The 25,517-nt window shown below is 45.6% G+C and overlaps 1 protein-coding gene across 1 annotated transcript in view; it reads left to right on the forward strand.

Moving 5' to 3' along the window:
* Positions 1 to 25,186, forward strand: part of LOC125942129 (uncharacterized) — a 51,474-nt gene extending 26,288 nt beyond the window's left edge. The window contains exons 3-4 of the mRNA XM_049660243.1: positions 1,115 to 1,360; positions 24,688 to 25,186. Coding sequence (XP_049516200.1) covers positions 1,115 to 1,360; positions 24,688 to 25,149 — 708 coding nt within the window. The 3' untranslated portion in view covers positions 25,150 to 25,186. The remainder of the gene's footprint in view (positions 1 to 1,114; positions 1,361 to 24,687) is intronic.
* The last annotated feature ends 331 nt before the right edge of the window (positions 25,187 to 25,517 follow it).

Consider the following 25,517-nt stretch of genomic DNA (forward strand, 5'->3'; position numbering starts at 1 on the left):
TTCTTAGCCGAAGGGCGACGCTTGCTCAACTTGGAGCGGAAGAAGTGCTTTCAGTCGAGACTCGTTTTAGGGTGCGGGCCAAGGATCCTTTGAAGATGTAAAATACTATAGTAGTGCTGAGTACCTGCTCAGTGAACAAGGGTTTACTATTTGTAATAAGACTGCTGAAGCAGTGAATGAATTTACATTTTCACAACATTTGCTGTGTGTACATTCCATGCTGCTGACCACAAGAAACAAAAAAATACTTGCACCTCTCGCAGTGGCCAATGATGTGGTCTTCTCTGAGATTTAAGCAGCGCTATTGTGACAAACACACAAGTACGTTGCGTTGCCGCCACCGGCGCACAATGGCGGGTACGCTGTTTCGCAAAATTCCATGTGTCCCCCCACGTAACTTGTACTAAAACTTTAAAATATATAAGTGTCAAGGGGCTGGACAGAATCGAGATGATATTTGCCGTCGGTTGAAGCAAGTCAATATACTTTTTTCTTATTTTACCTAATTACACAATTACTTATTACAAATTAATCAACTTGGTTAAATAGTATATTCAGAGCAAAAGTGTGAATAAGAAGATTGTAGGCCATCCTAGAAAATTCTCGATAAATGTTTCTGCTGCTGAATACGTGCTATAGAAAAGCTTTTTCCAAGCATGAAAGAAAGCCCACCAAACACGAAGAAGCTCCGTAGGACTCGACATTGATTTATTTACGGCTTATTCAATAGTGATATAAAAGGCAAGAAACATTTCTCATGCGACCACGTCATAACTCTTACGTACAAAAACAATTTAACCCATAAATATTTTGCGCAAATAAATCAACGGAATTTTGTACCAATTAAAAAAGGGATTCCAGAAATTAAGTTTTGTTTCTAGTGATTGTATGGTGTTTTCCCACTTTCACTAAACTTTCTAGTGTAATGCACTCGAACATTGAACTTTTACAAGGACTGTATAGAAGGCCATATCTTGAAAACAAACTTTTTATATAACGTTCTTGTTCATGGCAAGTGCCGTATCACATTCATATGCGCGTACAAATACGCATTTATAGATATCACCAGCTGTTGATCAACTAAATTTTAATAAGCATCGTTACGCTATTCCAGGTCGTCGACCTGTTCGCTGCCGAGACTGAATTTGACCGGATGCTTTGTGCGAACATCGGAGCGAGCGATTCGCTAACCTGCCTTCGCATGAGCCTATGCGAACTTGGCGAATCTGCTTCACACACGCTCGGGGAAGCTCTCGGTCATTTGCTGGCGTGGATGGAGGCGTGGATGAATCTGCTTGCAGAAGGCCTGGACAAAGCGCAGAATCTTGCCAGGCTCAGGATCACGGATCTCTATATAAACGTGAGTAGTGTTTAAACGGGACATTACGCGCATAAAGCAGACTGTGGCCCAGTGTGCTGTTAGTGCGAGGAGGGACGGCAGTCAGAAATTATCAATGCTCCACGCAGGCCTTATACAGGCGAGGTCCTTCGCCTGCGACCGCCATGCTACTGCGAACAAATACCGCCTGCATTGCTTGTAAAACCACAGAAAAAAAAGTTTCCTGCGTTGTTTCGTTTTAGAGAAAGGTAGAAATTGCTCCTTGTTGCTACGAGACACTGCCAGTGAAGCCCAAAAAATAGGGACACAAGGGGCATGTTTAGTACCTAGCGCATGTGGTCCACCCTTTTCTGTCCATTTTTTCATTTTTTTCATTTGAGCTTCACTTGCGACATGCAGTTTAGGTTTTCTTAATTTTTTTCGAAATATCGCTCCAGTGGTTTTCCAGATTCCGCGCGCGAAAAGCCATTACTAAAACCCTATTTTGAAGAATATGCTGTAACCGTGGCATTATGTTTGACACAGTGTTATTTTCTACCGCAACTACGGCACAACCGAATGACAGAGTGCCTTATCTTGCCTTGTCTGTGTAGTTTTCGCGCTAAGAATGTTAAATCTCATGCTTCTTGTTATGTACTCTGGTGGCTGGCTCTTCTATAGAAGGAAATATTCAACATATTGCACAGCCAAATCCTGCGCGTTCAGTCGCCGTAAAATGTACCTGCACGAGCATCCTGCATACTTAATTGTGAGAGTCCCAGCTTCGATGCCTGCAGCACTAGCATAGAAGTTGGCAACAGCACTGCAAAATACGAGTCTAGCAAACGTGACCACCGCCACCACGCCAAAACGGCGCGCAATGTGGACGCCTCATCAAAAGTGACGTTATCGTACTTCGCATACGTGAAGCACAAAAGGGCTGCAATAACACAAGATTTGACATATATATATATATATATATATATATATATATATATATGGCAGACTAACCGAAGTCGTAGGTTCTTGTTTGACCAATTGGACATTGTCACCGCCGTTGATCTCACCAGATGCACCCTGGTGACATCATGACGACTGCTGAGGATACCGAAAAAATGTCGCAGTTTCGGCCGAAAGGCGAAGCATCAATTGCGATAGCAAATTAGTAGAGAGCTATTCAGAGTAGGGCTAGCAGTTTTATTGGCTGCATGAACTTGGACACATTCGCTTACTAACTGAATTAACAAGCGTGGTGTCAGCGCGCACAAGCAAACATGAAAAGGTCACACTGAATGAGCGCAGGCAACGACTGTCAAAACGCTCGCAGCAAGCGCAGTCGCCGCAGCGGGCGGAGGTTCGTGCGGCCTATCGCTTCAACGGAAACTGAGCGGCGAATGCACAGCGCATACAACTGTCAGAGCCGTGTGGAGATAAGAGACCGTGCGGGCGACCGCCACAGACGGGCAAAGTACGAGCGCAGTTCTTGGCAGAGTAGAAGCTGCGCCTCCCCCCTCCCTCCCTCCCTCCTTCTGCGCTGCCTTCCCGCTTTCTTGCTTTCGCGTGGGAGATTAAGTGGCAAGTTCCCCTTACGCCCGGTTGCAAGACACGCCTTTGGTGCCGCATCACAGCGTCGCCCTGCTTCCCTCCCTCGCATACCCCCACTGCCTTTCGCGCGACGGTCGCGTTTGCTTTCCGCCGTGCGTTCGTTCTCCGTGATGCGCGCTTCCCCGGCCCGCTTTCGCTCGCGCATACGGCGCGCGGCGACGCTTTTATCGCCCTTGGACTTTATACGGAACCTCACGGCGACGGCGACGCCGACGGCAGAAATCCGGTTCAAGCGACCATAGAATTGCTATCGCAATCAAAGGGTAATACATGAAGTGGGCGCAGGTTGCCTGTGCACATTGCAATTAAATTTCTTTATCTTGAGGAAATTTAATTGTTCGCATGTTAACGGCATGTCAGCGGCTAACAAAATATGGTAGGCACCACGGCTTGTTTCAAATTGGGACCAAAATGGCGCCTTGTCAAGTTTGGTGGCCGTTTTTGCTGACCATTAGGCAACATTCGCCGCTAATTTCATTACTCTAAGCAGACATGTTATTCTGTCAAAAAGAAGAAATAAAAAGAGGGAATAAAAAATAAACGCCAACGGGATTAGTGGAATTTGTACAACTTCAAGAGCGATCAGATACCTCTTACCACATCATCCGAGACGTTCGACCATTTTTTGGACTCGAAGGCAGCTTAAATTATTTAAAGAAATAATTGTAATCTGGGGTTTTATGGGCCAAATCAGCGATCTGATTACGTGCCACGCCGTAGTGGGTGGCTCAATATTAATTATGGTCACCTTGAGTTGTTTCTGCATCCAATGCACGGTTTACGAGCGTTTTTCTATTTCGTCCACATCGGAATGCCGCCGCTGTGGTCGAACTCGCGTCGTCGAGATCAGCAGTACAACATCATGCGCTTGATAAGGACGAACTCGAATAACCACATGGCTATCAACGACAGTGCATACGCACACCACTTTGCATGTAAAGCAGAATTTCTTATCAGTAAATATCATAGGAGGGTCAGTTTTCATTTTTACGTGGGGGGGGGGGGGGGCTGGGGCCCACCCGGCTTTCCGAAACATACCCATGCATATTTATGTACACCATTTGCTAACAATGTTATATTTCTCTCTTTATGGCGCAAACATTTATATCGACATTTCAGGTAAACTTTCGCTGTTGTTGCCGTGATGTTCCGTATTAAATCCAAAAGCCAATTACATGAGCGACCTATACACTGTGGGTGCGAGGAAAATCACGTAACAGTGAGCCGAAAAGGATGGCGGCTTGATGGGCATTATCTTCCCACGCGCTCAATATTCGGGTTATTTGTAGGTCACGTAAACGCGAATGGGAAGGAGAGCACGCGTCTTCTCCTCTAGCCCTGCCGTAGCTGTGAAGGACTGTGCGCGGCTGGCGCTTGTGTGGCCCGCGTGCCATCTCTAATTGTTGGTAAACAGTGGTGGGTGCAGTGATAAAGCGCGAGCAGGGATTGCTGCTAACTTTATGCGCGCTGTCTTCCTTGCCGAGCTGTCTTTCCAAGACCTAGTGTGTCAGAGTTCAGAGACAGATTTCACTGCAGATCACTGACAGAGGCCGTCTGTAGCGGACATAAAAATAAGCAGATAATGATTATGAATTTAATTTTCAGTGTCGCGGTGAATCGCACGACTGTACGAACCGTTCGCCTCCGTTGCCGGCGTTCTTTATAATGCTTGCATTGTGAAAGCGAATGGTCGAGGTTATCCAGTGAAGTATTCACAGGTTTATATGGTCCGTGCATTACACTATGCTTGGTATTTTAACTTTAGGTGAATGATTACAACAATTTGTATGGCTACTATAACTGACGTATACCCTCGTGTAAGGGCTGCACTTTTCTGTTGCGATCTTGACGGGCCTTTCATTGGACCGGGCCATTTCACCTCCTTTTTCCAAATACGATTATGAAATCCGCCGTAAACCTACGCGATCGCCTTCTCTCGACATCCAGTAGCGACGCGCAAAAGTACACTGCGCGCGACAATTCGCTGTTGAGTCCGATCAGAATCAGCGCACGGAACGCGATTGCTTCTAAGTTGGATGTCTTTTTTTTTAATACTGGCTGTCAAGTTGGGGGTGTGGCCCTTACACGGGTTCGATCTTTACACGGATTTAAACGGTAAGAATCTTCCTTGGCGTAATTGTCTTTTCGTGTGCGCAGTCGTGTCCGAGTGGTTAAGGCGAATTGTCTTCTACTTCGCTATCACTAATACGGCTTCGCCTTCCCGGCCAAACTGCACACTTTTTTTAGTATATTGAGTCCGAGTATAAGCGCTGCTGCGCATGACTTCTATACTTCTATTTATGCTGATTTCGAGTGAATCCGGCTTGGCATCATTTCGGCTACTGAGTCAATTGTTTCAGCGAACACTTTCAACAATTTTAAAGGTTGCCTGTGGCAGATAGCAAAATTCTAGTTCATGAGCTCGTCTATTCGAAGAGGCGGACATTAATTGCACAAAAAATTGAAATGCTTAATCGACTAATTAACAAAATTAACCAATTAAGTTTTTAGCTAGTTACCTTATGGCCCATGTTGCAATTTAAAAATTCAAGCCGTGGAGCTCGAATCCACTTGGAACTAATTCACTGACACCAGTGTCGAGATATTAATTCTCTAACTTTGCGGAGAAATGCATTGGTGTTGCAATCACTTTCTTAACAAAACGTCGCTTTCTGCATTTAAGCACAAAAGTATGAATAGATATATAAATTATGCGGTTTTACGTGCTAAAGCCACGATCTAATTATGAGGCACGCCGTAGTGGAGGACGCAGGAATAATTTAGACCACCTGGGGTTCTTTAACGTGCACCTAAATTTGAAGTATACGGGTGTTCTAGCATTTCGCCCCCATCGAAATGCAGCCGCCGTGGCCGTGATTTGATCCCGCGATGTCATGTTTAGCAGTCCAACACCATAGCCAGTAAGCATCCACGGTGGGTGAGCACAAAAGTAACTGGAACGCCAGTGCACGTCTCCGCAATTTTCGGGAATGAGTATCTAGAATCTGGTGCCATCCTGAGAATTAGTTCCTAGCGCAACCTCCTTTCGAACTCCACCGATAGAAGTTGTAAATTGCAACATGGGCCATAAGTTAATATGTTAAAAACCTAATTGGTGAATTTTTGTTGATTAGTCGATTATGCATTCAAATTCTTTGTGGAAGTTTTGTCCGCCTCTTCGGGTAGACGAGCTCTTGAAGTAGAATTGTGCTATGTGCCGCACGCAGCCTTTAAAATTTTTTCGAAAGTGTTTGTTGAAACACCCGTAATTATGACCTCTGCATGCAAGAGGCGATGTTTCCATCCTTAATGCGTAAATGTTGTAAATAATTAGAAGAGCCTTTTTTTTCTTTTTTTGTTGCCAGTCGTTAGCATTGCCTACTGGAAAGATAATCAATATTCAGACACATATCGCTCACTTGCTTTTCACACGCCATTGATAGAAGACTTTGCCGAAGGAGCTCGCTGAAGTCTGCAGCTTTTTTTCAGGGTCAAAAAAGGACGCAATGTTATTTGAAGTGAGGTGAACATGCATCAACATATTCATTCTTTAGGCATAGGCTATCCATTTAGTTGGCTACCTCGTTCTTTTTAAAAATATAATCAACTTTGTCCTGTGTATATATTTAAACATATTCTGTTTGCATGGTGTTCTCAGCGGAAATATTTAAAAATAATGTTGCAGTGTTTCCTCCTATTGTCAGCATTTGCCGAAATAAAGCGAAGGTAGAACTTAAAACCCGTGCACGTCCGCGCCAACAATGATGCTGCAAACTTTTAGCCATAACAAAAGTGAAAAAGTAGAGGCAACGGAAAAGAATCCTCAAACTATGTGGGTAACAGAACTCCGGTATAGACACTTGAGGGGCCGGTAAAACTCTGGAGGGGGCTCGTGCCCCCCCCCCCCCCCCCCCCGTAATCGGCGCCTACGGTAACCAGTAACATTTCAGCTAATTACGTCGTAATGGGGCACACCAAACAATGAAAGGTGGGCGAGACCTTTTGTCCAGGGCCTGGATATCAATGGAAGGATGCTTTGTTTGTTCATGATCTGAGCTTTCTCATTATGCATTAGTAAAATAGAATATGCATACAAGTCAAGACTTGTATTGGTTGTATATAGCAGCACCTAAGGTAAACCACTTTTACGCGACAAATATATTCCAGACAATCAAGTGTTTTTTCGCCTCAGGTTTTAAATGATCAACCCTCCCAATGTTGCAAAAGAATTCGCTTGGTGTGAGTCCTTTTAGAAGAATAGTTATGGATGTCGTGGAATCAGTTATAAGATACGGTAGTGCTGCTTTCGCATCAAACTAATTACTTCATGTTACCGGCGGTAATGCAAAATGAAACAAACCGGAGACAATCGCACCACAGTCTCCTCTTTGTGCTCAGTTTTAATTTGAGCTATAATGAATTTAGAATTCAGTAATACATAGTACATATGTAACAGTATTACATCTCACTGAAATATCAGCCATTGCCCTCTGGCAACTAGGAATATGAAGATATCGGATGTCATTGCAAAATAAACACGTACCCCCAAAAGGTAAACAGGTTTAACCTACGGCTCCATTCAAGCAAAATGGCAAAATGAAATAGATGCACGCGCTGAAAACGTCAGGCAATACATCGCTACGGGACAAAAAACGGTAGGCGACCCTAGTCTTTGACTTAGGCGTCTCGTAGTAGCACAAGCACCTCGGTGTTTGTGTTCTGTTCATTGGTGTACGGTAATCAGTGATTTTTAATTATTTCTGATTATTCCAGACACTTCAGTAACTCAACTTGTAACTAAAATTATGCGCTGATATCACATTTGTAATGAAACCCATGCATTTGGTACTGGATTATTTTTTATTTTTTTCTGATTTATTTTCAATTTCTTCCCCGGTCGTCTCAACTAATTAATTTTAGTTATTCAAGACACTTCAGTAACTCAACTTGTGACTAAACTTATGCTCTGATATCATATCTAAAATTAAACCTATGAATTTTGTACGGTTCTATTTTTTTCTGTTTTTAATTTCGTCTCCGGTCGTCTCGGAAGGTGAACCGGAAGTGCTGCACAAGAAACAAGAATGTCACTCGATGCTCGTGCCGAAAATTAAAACAATAAACGCCGTGTCAGCCTGCAGTGAAGCTAATGTTAACAGAATATTGCGGCTGGTGCTTGAATTGGCCCCAAACACCCCTGTAAATTCCGCATTCGGCAATACATTTGAATGATTTTTTGTCCAACTGCACGTGTTTCCACACTTGAAAGGCACACAACCATGGCGTAAAAAAGGCCATTATCTTGCGTAATTATTTTTTGGAATTCGTTTATTCACACGGAAATACTTTCACGAGCAATCAAAAGAATCTTCTGATATTAAAGGGAAATTGAGACATCCATCCAATCGTAGCAATTACTACGAAGGAAACCCATACGGGTTCCTTTGATGAGCCTTGAAAAAAAAATTGACGGTTTTTGGATGTAAACAAAAACATTTGAAGAAAACTTTGATTTCGGAGTGCAGTAATTACATAGTATTTTATAGTGCTACCTAGTGGCGCTAATGCGTGTATCTTTCTTCGCATGACAACCCCATCGGTATCAATCGAAGGCGTGGTTGTAAGGGCAATGTTAAATCATTACAGCACGAGTGGTGACTACACGCAATTAGACCTTGGACGGAACACGTTTCGCGTGCGAGGCTGTTGTGCGGCGCGCCGAATGTGAGCGACACAAATTAAACACCGGCGAGCGGAATATCTCGCTCACCCGAGCGACTTACCCATAAGTGAGAGCTAAGATTTATCCCCGAACGTGAAGCCTCCATCTTACTTGCACCAGAACCACCTTTTACAGCGAAGCTGTTTTAAGGAGAGTACCGCAACGGTTTTCGTGCGGTCAAGGCCGGCGTGCCACCGGTGCGACGGTGTGATTCATACGAAATGTTAATGCAAGGCAACGTGTGTAGAAGACCGAATTTTGTTTGAAACATTAAAATCAATGGATATAAAATAAAAGTTTGCGTGCGTATATCTTATTCGAAGAAATACGTCTATGCGAATTACAATAAATTGTAATCTGCATGTTTTTGTCTACCTATTGCCTTCTACCGACTCCGTGTTGGACGATTTTTATGCTTTCGGTGGTAAAGCTGACGCCGTATTGCTCTGTTATGAGAGTACATGTGAATACAAATAAACCAGGAAAGGAAAACGAAGAGCGCGAGAACACGACGAAGAAGCATGACTCCCGCTTTGGGAAGACGCTTTCAGTCTCGCTTTACTATCTGAATGCTTCTGTTTTGGAAGTTCACTTTCGCGAACATTGTTGGACCGTATTTAGTGTTCTTTACTGAGACTTTGCTAGACCTTCCCGGTTATTACGTAATGGAAGTATGTCTTTAGTACAACGCGCCCTGGTTAGTGCGGTTCAATGACCTCGCGGGTGACCGTAGCCCTCTTGTTAGAAAGCACGCATGCAAATTACCGCTGTTATGTTGAATCGGGGAGAAACATCTGAATTGAAATCATTTGATGAAGGCCGTGAATTTGAATGTGGAGACTGCCTTATGGTGACTTTGCGTTTCATTGGAGGTGACACGCCGTGGCTGCTAAGTGGCTTTGGTGTTGCGCGGTTAAGCACGAGGTCGCGGGGTGGAATCCCGGCCACGACAGCCACATTTCGATGGTGGCGAAATGCAAGAACACCCAAGTACTTAAATTTAGGTGCACGTAAACAACCCCTGGTGGCAAAAATAATTCCGGAGTCATCCACTACGAAATGCCTCATAATGAGATCGTGGTTTTGGCACGTAAAACACCATAATTTGTAGTTTTTTTTTTCGGCGGAGGAAACTTACTTGACAGTCGTCAAAATTGAAGCCTGAATGAAGTGCAAGTGTCAATGTAGATTCTCTCCTGCTAATGAAGGCAACCATGTGCGAGCTTCGTGCTTTAAAAGACGGCAATCCGCTTCATATATACCTTGTATGAATGAGACTAAAGTAGCTCTGTAAATGTACAGCGCACTATGTAATCTTGTATAATAAACCCTTGGTCGGGAAACTTGATCCCGACTATATTTATGTATATAACATTTACAGATTTAACGGACCCCTTAACACGTTGTTCCTAAATGTTCTTTTTGTTTTTGACGTTAACGCTTTCAGGCCCAAATTAATTCTGTTCAATGCAACACAATTGTCTTTACAAATTGAGATGTGCATGATCGTGGTAGTTAAAAAAATAAAAAATCTGTGCTCACGCTTTTCAATCAAAACTTATTTAATGATTCCAAATGGAATAGGTGGGACTTAGTGGACTTGAAATGCGTCGTTTCAAGCAGTTCGTGAAAAGTCTATTTTAGATGAAACTCTTTGAAGCAATTCTTTTCTTTGTAGAGGCAGACGCGCGTGCCACACTTCTCGCACCGAATGCGGGAGTAAGATCACATTCTTCTCTATTTTTTCTAGTTTGCGCGATGACTTCTTTTTCATCGGACGAATCAGTGTCACCTCGAGGGATCAGCACAAGCTACGGGACTTCTTTCTTTTTCCCATAAAACTCGCATGTGCTGATTGTCGCCATCAATTTCGAAAGAAAATGTTTCCGTATTACGGAAGGATTTCCCCCAAAAAGTTTATCTACACGGCATAAGCTCATATCAATAGCATAAAATCACAAAATGCAGAGCAAGGCTCCACTAACAATACAGGCTCCTGACGCGATAATGATCCATGAGGTAACACGCGCCCAAAAATGGCCCAGTACGGCATGAAAACGCCGTTTGAGCACGAACGAACACGTGATTTAGTCAGTGAGGTAACGTCAATCGAACATGTATCACGTCAGTAGTCGGGGCCGCTACGTCCCAATGATTCCATTTGGAATCATCAAGATTCGCAAAGTTCTCCGGTACCCGCAAATACTTTTCGCCAAATAAGTTTACTGCGAAGGGATAGCATAACACCTAATAGTCAAAGTCCAAATGTTCAAGACAAAAATAAAAGAATTGTCATACCTCTGCACGGTGAAAAGAGGAGGGGATCTCGGCGAATTGGCGGGAACAGTGCAAGCGATTCTTTTATTTTGTCGTTCAGAGGTGGCAGCACTTCCTTGAGTCTACCAGCTTGCCTGCATATGTAGAGCAAGGGCTAAATATGAGTTGTAGCGTAAGAACAACCTCTCTTTTTTAAACCGGGGTTGCCCTCTGAGCTACAAAATTGATGATTCCATTTGGAATCACTGGGCCTTAAAGGGTTAAGAAGGCCCCACGTAAACACGGCATCGCGCCGTGGGTCGCCGAAAGAATGCCAACTGCCGACGCCAGACCAGAATTTCCACACACACTGCCACATATTCAGTGAGCCAAGTTGGTCTGATGATCCGTAGTTTGGAACTCTCTTACCTCAGCACAGCAGCCGATGCGTTACCCGTTCCACCACGGACTACCACGTGACCCAGGTAGCCGGTAAAGCGGTTACATACATACATACATAGCCCCGGAAAGTGCGTGATGTTAAAGTATTGAAACGTTACTCAAGTATTGTGCAACAAAAGACGCGGACGTGAGAGAAGAAGAACACACACCAAGCGCAAAAGTGTGAGCTTGGTGTGTGTTCTTCTTGTATCACGTCCGTGTCTTTGTTGCGCAATAATACATGAGTAATGGATTACCAACTTTCCCGCAATGCTGCTCTCATTTAAACGTAGTGCTTGCCGATGCGCACCTGTCACCAGAAATGCATTATGTGCAATAATGGGAGCGACGACATGCTCAGTGTAAAATGATCCGCCTCGTGTGCGGTCCGATGAGTGCCTCTCTCTCTCGACGCGCTGACGCCTGTGGGGCCGTCCTTCTTTCCATTAACAATTTAGCGACGTCGGGGAAACCGAGTGGCTTGCTTTTTCGGAACTCACATTTTCTAACTGGATATAGATGAGGGTATATATTGTCACGTTGTAGTAATTACGAAGAACCAGAGAGCAGCAAAACTGTTGATAGAGTACGTGGCACACGGAACAGCCGACAAAAACTCGAGACGCAGAGAAGCGTTTATTAGCGTCCGCCTCAGCCCAGAACGTCCAAGATTGCAGGCTAGTCCCTTGGAACGCGCTCACGCGCTCCCTGGTCCGATCCTTGTCCTCTCCTTCCTTGTAGGAAGAACGCGGGAAATTCAACACATTCCCGGCCGCGAAGTGCGGTCATGCCTGTAGTTCAAGCGGAAACAGTCTTTGGATGGCCCTTGTGACGAGGCCGTCTTGTCGCTTTATCTTGCAAGAGCGAACGTGTCCATCTTCTCCTGCGTAGACTTCAATCACCCTTGCATATTGCTCACTGATGACTTGCTTTAGTTGCTCCACTGCATGCTCAAACTCTGACAGCTTGCTTCTGAGAAAATTGTGCTCTTCATTTTGGGCTGCCCTGCTCGTGGCTCCTGCTTGCACCTCCTGCTTCATGTTTTCCATCTCGATAGAGAGCCTTTCGAGGGCAATGTCTGTCTGGCAGCGCTTCTCCCGAGATGTGGCAAGCAAGCGCTCCAGACTGGTTGCGTCGGAGCGAGCCGTAGCTGTTTCGGTACGTGCCAGAGAATTATCATCCTCTAGGCGCCTCAAGTGCCCATAAATCTGATTGTTGACAGTTTGTTCTTTGGCGAGCTGGTCCTGAAGCGATTCCACTTGCTCGACGAGCCTTGCGCGCATGTCTGAGCTCTTCTGAAGTTCCTCCTTCAGCCGACTTCCCTCGGCAGCGCTGGACTCGGCTGCTTATGCAGCTTCTGTTTCCAACTCTCTCACTCGACATGTGAGCCTCACGACATCACTCTCCTTGCTGTTTAGGTTGTCTTGCAGCTTGTCAATGTGTGATTCTGTAGCTCGGCATGTGAAGTGGGCAGTCTGTGTATCTTTATCCTTTTCCTTGAGTTTTTCAGTGAGCAGGGCAAGCTGGCGAGCCTGGCTCTCCCTCTCCACAAGCAAGTGATCATGCTGCTTGGACAGGTTCTCCACTGTGGCTGTTAGCTTGTCGACTTCCCTCTGGAGCAAGTCCAGCCGACTCAACAACTGCTCATCTTCTGCAGACGGCTGGGTTGCTTGCAGATTCATGACTCGTGAGTTGATTGGCTTTGACGACAAGTGCTCGGTGCTCCCTTGAAAGATCCATCCGAACTTTGAGTTCATAGCGATGAGTGTTTCCTCGTTTCCCGGTCTGGAGAGTTCACCTGTCATCACCGCCCACATCTGGTCTGAGCCAATTAGTACACTTACTCCGTTTTCTCTTTCAATGGACGGGTGGATCAGTTCATCGGCAAAATCGTGGCCGGTTCCTTTGAATGATGTGACGAACGAAGAAGTCATCGTGTTGCCTGATCTGTCTTGGCAAATGTGGGGTATCTCGATGGCTCTCAATGCAACTTCAACGTCGGAATGCTGACTTCGGAGGTGAAGCTCGACGATGCGAAATCTTTTCGGTCTGCAACTGCTGACACTGGCGAAAGTGTTTATTGCTATGGTATCAAAGCCAAGACACCTCAACTTTAGCCGCCTTGAGAGAGCTTCTGTTACAAACGTACGTTCACTTCCTCCGTCGAACACGCCTCTGATGTAACGGCATGAATAATCTGTTACTGCCCATGCTCGAAAAGTCTGTAGGAGCACGCACGTCAAAGTGTCACTTCTTTCGTTGCTCTTAGTTGTAGCTGCGCATACAGTCGTACTGCTGCCTTTCACGTCTTCATGGTCCTTTCGGTTTAGTTTATCTGGGTCGCAAATACTAGACGCATGACGACCTCTGCAGCCGGAGCACGCAATTATCCGTCTGCAATCCCTTGCACGGTGGCCTTTAATGGTGCATCGAAAGCACCGCATGTCGGCAGCGAGAAGTTTCTTCTTCTCTGACAGCGATAGGTCTGTACGGCAAGACTCCGTCAAATGCTGCGTTGACTTGCAGAATATGCAGCCCGTATCCGGAGGTGTTTTTGAAGCTTGGTTATGAAGCACTGATGACGTTGGGATCGCACTGTCAAACCGGCGGTTCTTATTGTCTCTAGGATGAGTCGCCCTCGTCGTATACTTTTTTCTCCCCAAAGTCACTCTTTTCAAGGCTTTCCAGTTCAATAGACGAACTGCAGCAGACGCTCTAGCTCCGTGGCTTGCTGGACGTTGTCATTGGCGGAACTTGCAGCTTGTGTAGCGCAAGATCTGTGATACGCTACGACAATGTCATGTGGCAGTGCTCTGAGCAGTACGTCGCATAGCATAGACGAGAAAGACGACTTGCTCACACCAAGCGCCTCCAGTCCCCGTGTGTGAATGAGCACCTGGTCGTACAACTTGCGAAGTTTCGTTACTTCATTAGAAGAACGCACAGGAGTGAGCCTTCGAAGCCTTGAGAAATACTCCTGCTCCAATCGCTTTTTGTCCCCGAAACATCTTTTTAGCATGTCCAAGGCGTCAACGTAACACGCTTCGGTGGTAGGCAGCCCCGCGATAGCTGTCGCCGCGTCTCCTTTCAAAAATAACCTCAGGTAGTTGAATTTGTCGGTAGCTGTAAGAGTTCCGTTCTGGTTGATGATCTGGTCGAATTGCTCCCAGAACGCGTTCCATTTGCTGAGATCACCGTCGAAAGCATTAATTACCAGCTTCGGCAACTTGACTCCTGGCCTTTCAGAATGCCCTGTGGCCACCGGCATGTCGCGAACATCGACTGGCGATGAGAATGAAGTGGTTTCGGACTGCTGGCGGCGTTTGCTATGAAGCTCGGCTAAGATGCGGGTCGCGTTGTCCTCATACTCAATTACGGTTGCGTAATCCAGCTCGAATGCCTCTTCACCTATGTGGTTTTCTAATTCATCATTGACCTTCTTCAATTCATCGTTATTGGTCTTGAGCCGCTCGTAAATACAGTCTATCTGTCGCAATGTCGCGGCATTGTTTTCTAGCAGCGCACTTGCCTCTTGAATGATCCTGGTGTTTTGGGCCCTTCTTGTGGCTCGCTTCAACTTGAGCTTATCCATGGCGGTCCGCTGATCCGTATACCTCCGTGGTTCGTGGCAGTGGTTCCAGTCGGTAGCCACCAGCGAAGTCCCTTGACGGTAGCTCCCGGCTGTCGCCTCCCGGGTTTCGGCACCAAATGTTAGAGTACGTGGCACACGGAACAGCCGACAAAAACTCGAGACGCAGAGCGGCGTTTATTAGCGTCCGCCTCATCCCAGAACGTCCAAGATGGCAGGCTCTGGTGCCTTCGAACGCACTCACGCGCTCCCTGGTCCGATCCTTGTCCTCTCCTTCCTTGTAGGAAGAACGCGGGAAATTCAAAACTGTGACCAACGAAAACGAACTTTTTATTAGACGGTGATGCTTGAAAATGGTCACCAGGCAACAAAATGTCCAAGAATGCTCGTGACAACATGTTTCGGGCGGAGCAATGGGAAACTCCCAGCCACTGTTAGGGTCTCTTGACAGACCTTAGCGTCTTTGTCATATGATCCGCCACCTACGTGGCCCGAAAGGCCCTGCGCTCGCTCGACGTGCTGGTGCCGATGGGGTCGTCGTACTTTTTTTCAGTGACAGTTTAATTACACTGCGGAAACGGAAGTGTTGGCTTGTTTCCGAACTCGCCACTTTACTTATTCATTCAGTTAACGATCACTTAACAATCTTTTGGTCGGCGATGCCAGGTATACCGCTACCATATTTGACGCTTGCTTATGCTTTTGACATGTGTATGTATAACACACTATTGTAGAAACGACAACAGATTTGCGACTTGAAGTAAAAGGGACTATAAACCTGGGGTTATGTCGTAGTACTGCAACAGCTTGGAAATTCCGCACTGCCGTATGCAGCGCCTTATCCTCTAAGAAAAAAATTTCCGGAAGTTAGCGTTCGAGAGCGAACTGTTGTTGCGATTGAGAGTCGTTAGCAAAATACTTTTACTGCGTAATATACATATTTGCAGAAAACAATGTTGCCACACAAAGCATGCTTCATGAAGTTAGCGTCGATGAGTGACCGGGTGGCATGTATCAGTAAAGACGGCTGTGGTGCATAGAGTCTCGACGAACGTTGTCTGGAGCTTTTTGGCTTATACTAGTTGAGCCTATAGCCGTTCACTTCAGTGGGTAATACCTGTTCGGCGTCCATTTCCTTGCGCTTGCTTTCGTGCAGTGCAGAAAAGCTCCGACACAGGAAGAAAGAGCAGCTTCCAAACTTGAGGGCCTCTTCAACCACGTCCAGCGGCAGTTCCAGGCAAAACTCCCGGTAGTGCCAAGCAGACTGCAGCCACTGCACTCTGCCATCGGTGGAGCCAGGCTGGCAATACTTCTACGGTGCACACGGACGCAGTCCACAGTGTGCCACCTAGTAGGACACTTGGAGCAAATCAACGACGTGATCTGGTTGCTGGACTTCGAAATGACCGAAGTCATGCCAGGCAAGCATGCCATACGCAGGGTCGGAGCGTCCGAGTGTCCGAAGACCTACCAGAACGATGTGGTATTCGCATGCGCCGCCATGACCTTGCTGCTTCTCCTGCACACACACAGCTGCATGGAGCGTTTTGAGGTATGGCTTGCTCGTTTTTAATACACCCCTTTATTTAAGCCTTCCAATTGAACACATGAACATTTCATTTCACGTCTTCTCTTTTAGAATGTATCGCAAATGTACTATTGTGCCCTGAGTCCACGTCAAGAGTTAGAAATTGACAAACCAGTTAGCCTGCCCTCTGTGTCGTACAAATGATAGAATTAGGGATCATAAAACAAGTAGAATGCCTAATTTGCAATAACCTTGGGAATAGGCTTGCTTAATCAATAACTCAAACCATTAACCTATCATTGATCCATTACATATCGAGTCATCAACGAAATATAGCCGTCGCTCTATGCGACATTCTAAACGAGCAAAAGGCGTCTTATGCTAGTCATGGCGAAAACAAAACTTAGAAGGGCATAAGTGCATGTGTTATAATAACAGTTTTTATAGATGTCATAATTGTTCACAGGTGAATTGGTTCACAGGCTGGGCTAAATTACATTTCGTTCTTCAATTGACTCCAGCGGAAATCAGTGATCTCTGTTTACTGGAAAGAATGAAGGGCCCAAAATAACAAGGCTTACGTAAGCGATTGCGTCGCCCTGTTGAGTGCCATAGCAAACATGACTGAGGGTATACAGCGACAAAGCATAACCCCGGCACTATAGAACGTGGCTCCACTCAGCATTGCACCTAGACTCGAGGAAGTCCATGATAGCGGCGCTCCAAGCCAGGAATAGTCATTGCGCTCAATTAACACCACATGGCAATTGTTGAGAAGCGTTGCGCCTTCTTAGCCGAAGGGCGACGCTTGCTCCACTTTCAGCGGAGGAAGTGCTTTCAGTCGAGACTCGTTTTAGAGTGCGGGGCCAAGGATCCTTTGAAGATGTAAAATACTGTAGTGCTGAATACCTGCTCAGTGAACAAGGGTTTACTATTTGTAACAAGTCTGCTGAAGCAGTGAAGGAATTTACATTTTCACAACATTTGCTGTGTGTACATTCCATGCTGCTGACCACAAAAAACAAAAAAATACTTGCACCTCTCGCAGTGGCCAATGATGTGATCTTCTCTGAGATTTAAGCAGCGCTATTGTGACAAACACACAAGTACGTAGCGTTGCCGCCACCGGCGCACAATGGCGGATACGCAGTTTCGCAAAATTCCATGTGTCCCACGTAACTTGTACTAAAACTTTAAAATATATAAGTGTCAAATGGCTGGACAGAATCGAGATGAAATTTGCCGTCGGTTGAAGCAAGTCAATATACTTTTTTTCTTATTTTACCTAATTACACAATTACTTATTACAAATTAATCAACTTGGTTAAATAGTATATTCAGAGCAAAAGTGTGAATAAGAAGATTGTAGGCCATCCTAGAAAATTCTCGATAAATGTTTCTGCTGCTCAATACGTGCTATAGAAAAGCTTTTTCCAAGCATGAAAGAAAGTCCACAAAACACGAAGAAACTCCGTAGGACTCGTCATTGATTTATGTACAGGATATCGGAGCTTATTCAATAGTGATATAAAAGGCAAGAAACATTTCTCATGCGACCACGTCATAAGTCTTACTTAAAAAAACAATTTAAGCCATAAATATTTTGCGCAATTAAGTCAAGGGAATTTTGTACCAATTTAAAAAGGGATTCCAAAAATTAAGTTTTGTTTCTAGTGATTGTATGGCGTTTTCCCACTTTCACTAAACTTTCTGGTATAATGCACTCGAACATTGAACTTTTACAAGGACTGTATAGAAGGCCATATCTTGAAAACAAACTTTTTATATAACGTTCTTGTGAATGGCAAGTGCCGTATTACATTCATATGCGCGTACAAGGACGCAGTTATAGATACCACCAGCTGTTGAACAACTAAATTCTAATAAGCATCGTTACGCTATTCCAGGTTGTCGACCTGTTCTCTGCCGAGACTGAATTTGACCGGATGCTTTGTGCGAACATCGGAGCGAGCGATTCGCTAACCTGCCTTCGCATGAGCCGATGCGAACTTGGCGAATCTGCTACACACATGCTCGGGGAAGCTCTCGGTCACTTGCTGTCGGCAAACCTTCGTGAGCTCTCGCTGGACTTGCTGACGCTCTCTGGTGAGAATGAGGCGTGGATGAATCCGCTTGCAGAAGGCGTGGACAAAGCGCGGAATCTTGCCAGGATCAGGATCACGGATGTCTATATAAACGTGAGTAGTGTTTAAACGGGACATTACGCGCATAAATCAGACTGTGGCCCAGTGCGCTGTTAGTGCGGGGAGGGACGGCAGTCAGAAATTATTAATGCTCCACGCAGGCCTTATACAGGCGAGGTCCTTCGCCTGCTGCCGCCATACTACTGCGAACAAATTACAAGACTGCATTGCTTGTAAAATTGCAGAAAAAGATCAGAATCATGCGTTGTTTCGTTTTAGAGAAAGGTAGAAATTGATCCTTGTTGCTACGAGACATGCCAGTGAAGCGCGAAAACATGGGGACACAAGGGGCATGTTTAGTACCTAGCGCATGTGGTCCACCCTTTTCTGTCCATTTTTTTTCATTTTTTCATTTGAGCTTTACTTGCGGCATGCAGTTTAGCTTTCCCTACTTCTTTTTCTTTTTCGACATATCGCCCCTGTGGGTTTCCAGATTCCGCGCGCGAAGAGCCATTACTGTAAACCTGTTTGGAAGAATGTGCCGTAACAGTGGCGTTAGGTTTGACACAGCGTTATTTTCTACCGAAAATACGGCACAACCAAATGACGCAGTGCCTTGTCTTGCCTTGTCTGTGTTGTTTTCGCGCTAAGAAGGTTAAATCTCATGCTTCTTGTAATGTACTCTGGTGGCTGGCTCTTCTATAGAAGGAAATATTCAATATATTGTACAGCCAAATCCTGCGCGTTCAGTCGCCGTAAAATGTACCTGCACGAGCATCCTGCACACTTAACTGTGAGTGCCAGCTTCGATGCCAGCAGCACTAGCATAGAAGTTGGCAACAGCACTGCATAATACGAGTCTAGCAAACGCGACCATTGCCACCACGCCAAAACGGCGCGCAATGTGGACGCATTATCAAGTGACGTAATAGTACTTCGCATACTTGAAGCAAAAAAAAAAAGGCCTCAAATATCACAAGATTTGACATATACATATTGGAACTTGTACGTTGAGGATGCATGTACAAAAACAACGATACTTCATTTCCTACGTTTCGGCCGGGATCCGGCCTTCGTCAGGGAATACATGGAACGGTAAGGCGTTGTGCTTAAATACTTACATGGCATTGGGGGGGGGGGGGGGGAGAGGTGTGCCCCCGACACTTTGTTGCTATAAGGTACTTGAACCCGTGTCCAAGCAGCATTGCACTTGTGAGACGTGATTTTAAAAAAAATTCTACGCCACGGCATGGTTATAAGAACAGGTTTGTACAAGTGCGCAGAGCCGCAAATGTAACCAACCATATGTATACATGAAGAACAGGGTTTGCAAAAAGATGACACATATATTAAACAAAAAAAGTCTTTACGCCAAGGCACGGTTGTAAGCGCAGTTTTGTACAGGTTGGCAGAGCAGGAAATGTCACCAAGCGTATACAGAACAGGATCAGGGTTTACAACGAGATGACACATAAGCTTTTTAAAAAAAAAAACAAGGAAAATGTCGGGGGAAAGACAAACAGCCATCACAGGAGACCGCTATTTTGCTGTAGGGCACTTGCACCACGACGAATCATCACTCAAACATGCTAAGAATGCACCGCGCGATGATTGCAGCGACAAATGCAACAAAGGAAGGGTTTACAAAAGAGCTGAGCACGATAGGTGTGTACCCAAGCTCCAACGAAAATGCGACAGCAATAATTCGGTAATATCCCTCGTACTACGTTAAATATAATAGAATGACACATCAGCAACTAGAAAATTGTTTCGGTTGAAGCTTCCGCGTGTGTGTCGGGTGTGCGAACAGCGAATCTGGCGAGGTTGCATGAACGATGCGACGATCGATGAGCTGGTTCTTCTGAGGACAATAGGAACATGAATCCCTATTTCGTAGACAAAGAGGTTGATAATATGCCCGGGTTTTCGGTAAACCCAGAGGCGACGGCAGGAAATTTATGAATTAGAAATGATTCGCGAACCTCCCTTTCGTGGTGCGATTTGAAACCAGATTCAAGTCTGATGGCCCCGATAGCTTGTCAAAAGAGTGGCCCGGGATAGAGACAACCTTCGATAGCAGACGATTATATATGTATACATATATAATCTTTTGCTATCGAAGCTTGTCTTCTGATGCTGATGCTGCCGCTTCACTACCTTTGACGCACTGTAACAATATATATATATATATATATATATATATATATATATATATATATATATATACACACGGACGAGGCGGGAGACAGGGATGGCTCTATTTTTTTAATCACGACCATACCACGCCAGCAGGCCATGAAGCCAAATAACGCATAGGTGTAAAAACTGTGATTGAAACTCAAATGTAGCAAATAATGAATAAATGGTGGAAATGAACGTGGATAAAAATCGAAGCCCCTTTCTTAAAGAAAGATAGTTGAACGCTAAGCTTTCTCTCATGCAAACTGAATCAAAGTCAAAGTCAAAAGCCAACGACCACGCAATGAACCCAAGAAATGGTGAGCGACCCGACCCGGCGCGATGCATATGTGATTAGATTGCTTGTTTAGAATTGTATTTTTGAACGTTGAAGTTTAATGAAGACACATTTCGTTATGTTGCATAGCCTTAATTTTGGACCACATAGCCGTTTATTACACGCACGCACTCGCAGTTTCCCGGACGACTCTACACTTGCAGAGTATTGCCTTGTGATCGCTGTGGTAGACACTCAGAGTCTCTGCCGTTGCCGATACACGGGATCGGCCTTAGGGCACGATATCGCTCGCGCTTACGTTAGCGTACGGCAGCCTCTTCTGCCGTGCGCTGCACCCGGGGCCTACTGATTGTGACGGCCAGAAATTCATTGCGGTGACGCGCGTAATGCAATGCAGATATAAACAGTTCGTCTCGGTAGCGTGGCGTTACAGTTTCTATTGCTCATATCGGCACAACTGCGAATGTAAACTGTTGTATTCTACGTTACGTATGTCGCGTGTCGTTGTTCTATTGTGTGCGCAGATTCAGTTTCATTGTGTAAGTTGGCTTTCCTGCAGGTCGTTTTTGGCACTCACGGAGGAATGAGTGAGACATAGAAAGCTTGTCTTTTAGAAGATGACTTGTGCCCGGTGGGGACTGAACCCACAACCTTCACATTACGCGTGCGATGCACTGCCATGTGTGCTACAACCACGGCCATCAATCCGTCCACTAATTTGGGTATTTATGTGTACTACTAACTAACTACTAACTGGGTATTTGTGTGTATTACCAAGTGTTAGCCGGCGACACTCAAATCCATGGCGGGTGGATGTGCAACCCCGTTTTTTGCCCAGCGGCATCACATAACACGTGGACTTAGGAAAGCATGCACGTGGCTTATAAACCCTCGTATGCCACCCAGCATACGAGGGTTGTTCCCTTGCTTGCCGCACAGCCAGTGTCAAATACGCAGTTATCCAAGTTGACGAGAGGCGCATTTAAGAATGGCACATGTCCAGTGTATTAATGGCGCCACTCGCTAAAGCGTTGGCGTAAAAGACGTTCATTGAAAAGCGGCGTATACCCATTGCATTTGTGGCACAGCTTAGTAAAACATCGGGTTGCTGTCATTGACTCAACCATGTAACATGGCTTCGGTTGCGTCCAGCCTGTGTGACATTTAAAGTTTTTTTTCCTGACATTGTAGAGCGGCACACCGGCTGCTAGCACGTGACTCTAGTTGGCATCAAATAGGTTCATTGAAGACCAGCACAGACGAATTGGCCCACACGCAGTGCTCCAAGTTGGTGTTAAAGAATTATATTGAAGGGCGTTACATACACGGTATCACGTCTACGTTGGCCCATGTCGGCGGGACAGAGGTTGGTTGAAGAGTGGCGCGTGTGTACACATTGCCACATATTCAGTGAGATAAGTTGGCCCGACGGTCGGTTACAAACCCTGTTCCCTCAGCACAGCAACCCGATGTCCTAGCCATTCCACCGTGGACTACACAGTGACCAAGGTGGGCGGGAAAATAGTTAAAAATTTAAATTATAGGGTTTTACGTGCCAAAACCAATTCTGATTATGAGGCACGCCGTAGTGGGGGACTCCGGAAATTTGGACCACCTGGGGTTCTTTAACGTGCACCTAAATCTAAGTACACGGGTGTTTTCGCATTTCGCCCCCATCGAAATGCGGCCGCCGTGGCCGGGATTCGATCCCGCGACCTCGTGCTCAGCAGCCCAACACCATAGCCACTGAGCAACCACGGCGGGTGCGGGAAAATAGTTAGATGTCAACATACATAGATAGACAGATATACTCAATAGCGTTATTGCAGGAAATATTTTCTTTTCGTAAAACCCTGCGCAGATTCAAGACAGTCACCTAGCAAAGCACGAAAAATGAGGTTTTACCTCTCTTTCGCACCGTTGCCTGCTAAGTATAAAACGCCGTGTTAAGTTCGTCTATGTGTGTAGAATGATGCCACCATTTAAACGACGTGGCGCAGGCTTTTAGGGCGGCCGAGACTCCAAGGCAACGGGCGGTGCGTTTGGCTACGTATCGAGAGTGCTAAGAAGAGTGCGGACATCGCAACGAACGAGGAGAAAGATTGCTCAGCCGGAAACATGCTTTTGCGCGCAGAGTCATGAAACACGAGCCGTTCTATCATTGTTCCACTTGACCGGAGTCTATGCAGACATGGCGACAATGCAAGCGGCCACGTTTAACGCACTTGAGCAGTTTCTTGTTTCATTTCAATTGATGAGACATGTTTAAAACATGCCCGCGAGATGTGACAAAAGGAGGCAAGTCTCCCTTCAAAGCCGGCAAAGGAAGCATGTCTCCTGACCATGGTCAGAAGGTTATGTCAGCCACACGTGAGATTGAATGAAGGGCGTTTTCTGAAAGTGTATGAAGTGCGCCATCAAAAAATCAACAAGGCTTATAAACGTCACTTGTTTACCGTAACTTGTTCATACAGCGGGAGAATGGAGACGTGCGTGAGCCTATTCTGTGTATCTTTTGTGGCGCATGAATTGAAACTAGACAACCACATCCAGTAATAAGTACCTTCAAAAGTAAGCATACCGGTTATTCAGAGTCTATTGCGCTCCACTGAAATATCACAAGAACACCTCACGTGATGTCATCAGAGCCTCAACGGTATGAATATGGAATGAGTTTGATCTTTATATGAGGACACAGATTACTCCGTATACGCCTGCATGATGACGTTTACAATTTTTGCCGAGATAATAATTAGTTTGCGAGTTGTATTCGTGTAGAGTATACACTTCAGAAAGTATATCGCACTTTCGCTAACCACACTCTATGAAGTTAGGATATCTTGTCGAATTTCGTATGAAGCTGTAGGAACTCGTTAATTAAATATCGGAAATACCAAATTCCTTTGTTTTTGCATGGCAAGTGAATCAACAAATGTTTCCCGCGTGTAAATTTCTTTCAGTGTTTCCGGAAGCTCACCGGGGTAGAACATTAACCGTGGCTTCTTCTCGCAGTTGTCAGTGTTGCTAACTTGTCAGTGTTTGCTCTGCTGAATTAAATATATTGGCTTCGAAAGCTCTCTCTCTCTGCCGCAACAAAAGCCTGTCGAGTTTCCTATAAACATTGGAAGAGGGCGTTGCGGTTTCTCACCTACCGTGGGAACGTATGCGGATTCGCTCAATCTTCACGCCTGTGGCTATAGACATTACTTGGACGTTGTTACGCTATACCTTACTGAATTTCCAAGTAGGGATATTTTTCTAAACGCACGAAAGCAATATAGTGCTGCGATTATGAATACTTCTTACTAATGGTTGCAACAGTGTATTTTTTTAAATAATACATATGCAAAAGGCGTTTCAAGAGAGATGGACGAAATTCAGGCAAATCTGTGTGCTATCCATCGTTCCCACGTTGTCTGAACCGCCATGCTTGCTGTTCCCGCACACACTATAGCATGAAAGTTCCGGCTAGTAATTATTCTAGGAAAATCAATTAGAAAAGTAAACTATTGTCGCAGTGCACAATTTGCCGGTTGTGTGCAAGGCGTAAAGTATGCGCGTGTTTAATCGCGTAATGTTGGAGTTTTATTTCCAAATTTTTTTTGTAGATGGACTACGGGAAGTCGAGGCTGGACACCGGGAGAGCACTTCTAGGAGCCCTGGAAGCCAACGCGGCCATCGCCTGTCTCAGCGTAGACTGCAGTTTGGTCTCACTCGAACATGGCCCTCGCTTCAAGCAATGGCTGGCTCAGGCTTCGGAGCTGAAGGAGCTGAGCCTATGCTGCAGCCAGTGCAGGCATAGACACGAGGCGAGCCTCGTATTCGAGTCACTGCCGGTGACCACTGTTATCGCCCGCTTGAACTTGCAGGGTTTTGCTCTGCGTGCCACTGATGCGGCGTCGCTCACCGAACTGGTCGCCGGCAGCGACCGCCTGGACGACGTGAGCTTCACCTTCGTCAAACGGGCACACCGACAGAGCGAGAAGTACAACGAGAAGATGGTCAACGCTATATTCGATATATACAGCGCCGATAATCTCTATGCTAATGACTGTGGCGGCATCTGGTGAAATGGAAGCGAGACGCTTTCACAACGACGGTGGTTTACGCTATTAAACTATTTGGAGCATATATTTTGAGGCAGTCGCCCACGGATATCAGGCCTTTGCTGGTAAACCTTGTATTCATATTGGTAGCGCAGAACTGTCGAAAACACGCACACAAAGAAAGCAACTGTTAAGGTTTGACTAGTGCTGTACAGTCGCAATCTTTTTGAGGGTGAACACGGGAGCGCATGGCTTTCTATATCACCAGCGCCGTGAGACGGCAGCCACAATATCTGCGCGCATGCTCGGGGAGGGTAGGCTCCTTTCGTGCGCATTACGTCATCGTAGCGCGCGTGTGTCATCTGCTAGCAGTTTTTTCCCCTCAATAGAAA

The sequence above is a fragment of the Dermacentor silvarum genome, chromosome 1 (assembly GCF_013339745.2).
Source record: "Dermacentor silvarum isolate Dsil-2018 chromosome 1, BIME_Dsil_1.4, whole genome shotgun sequence".
NCBI classification, from domain to species: domain Eukaryota; kingdom Metazoa; phylum Arthropoda; class Arachnida; order Ixodida; family Ixodidae; genus Dermacentor; species Dermacentor silvarum.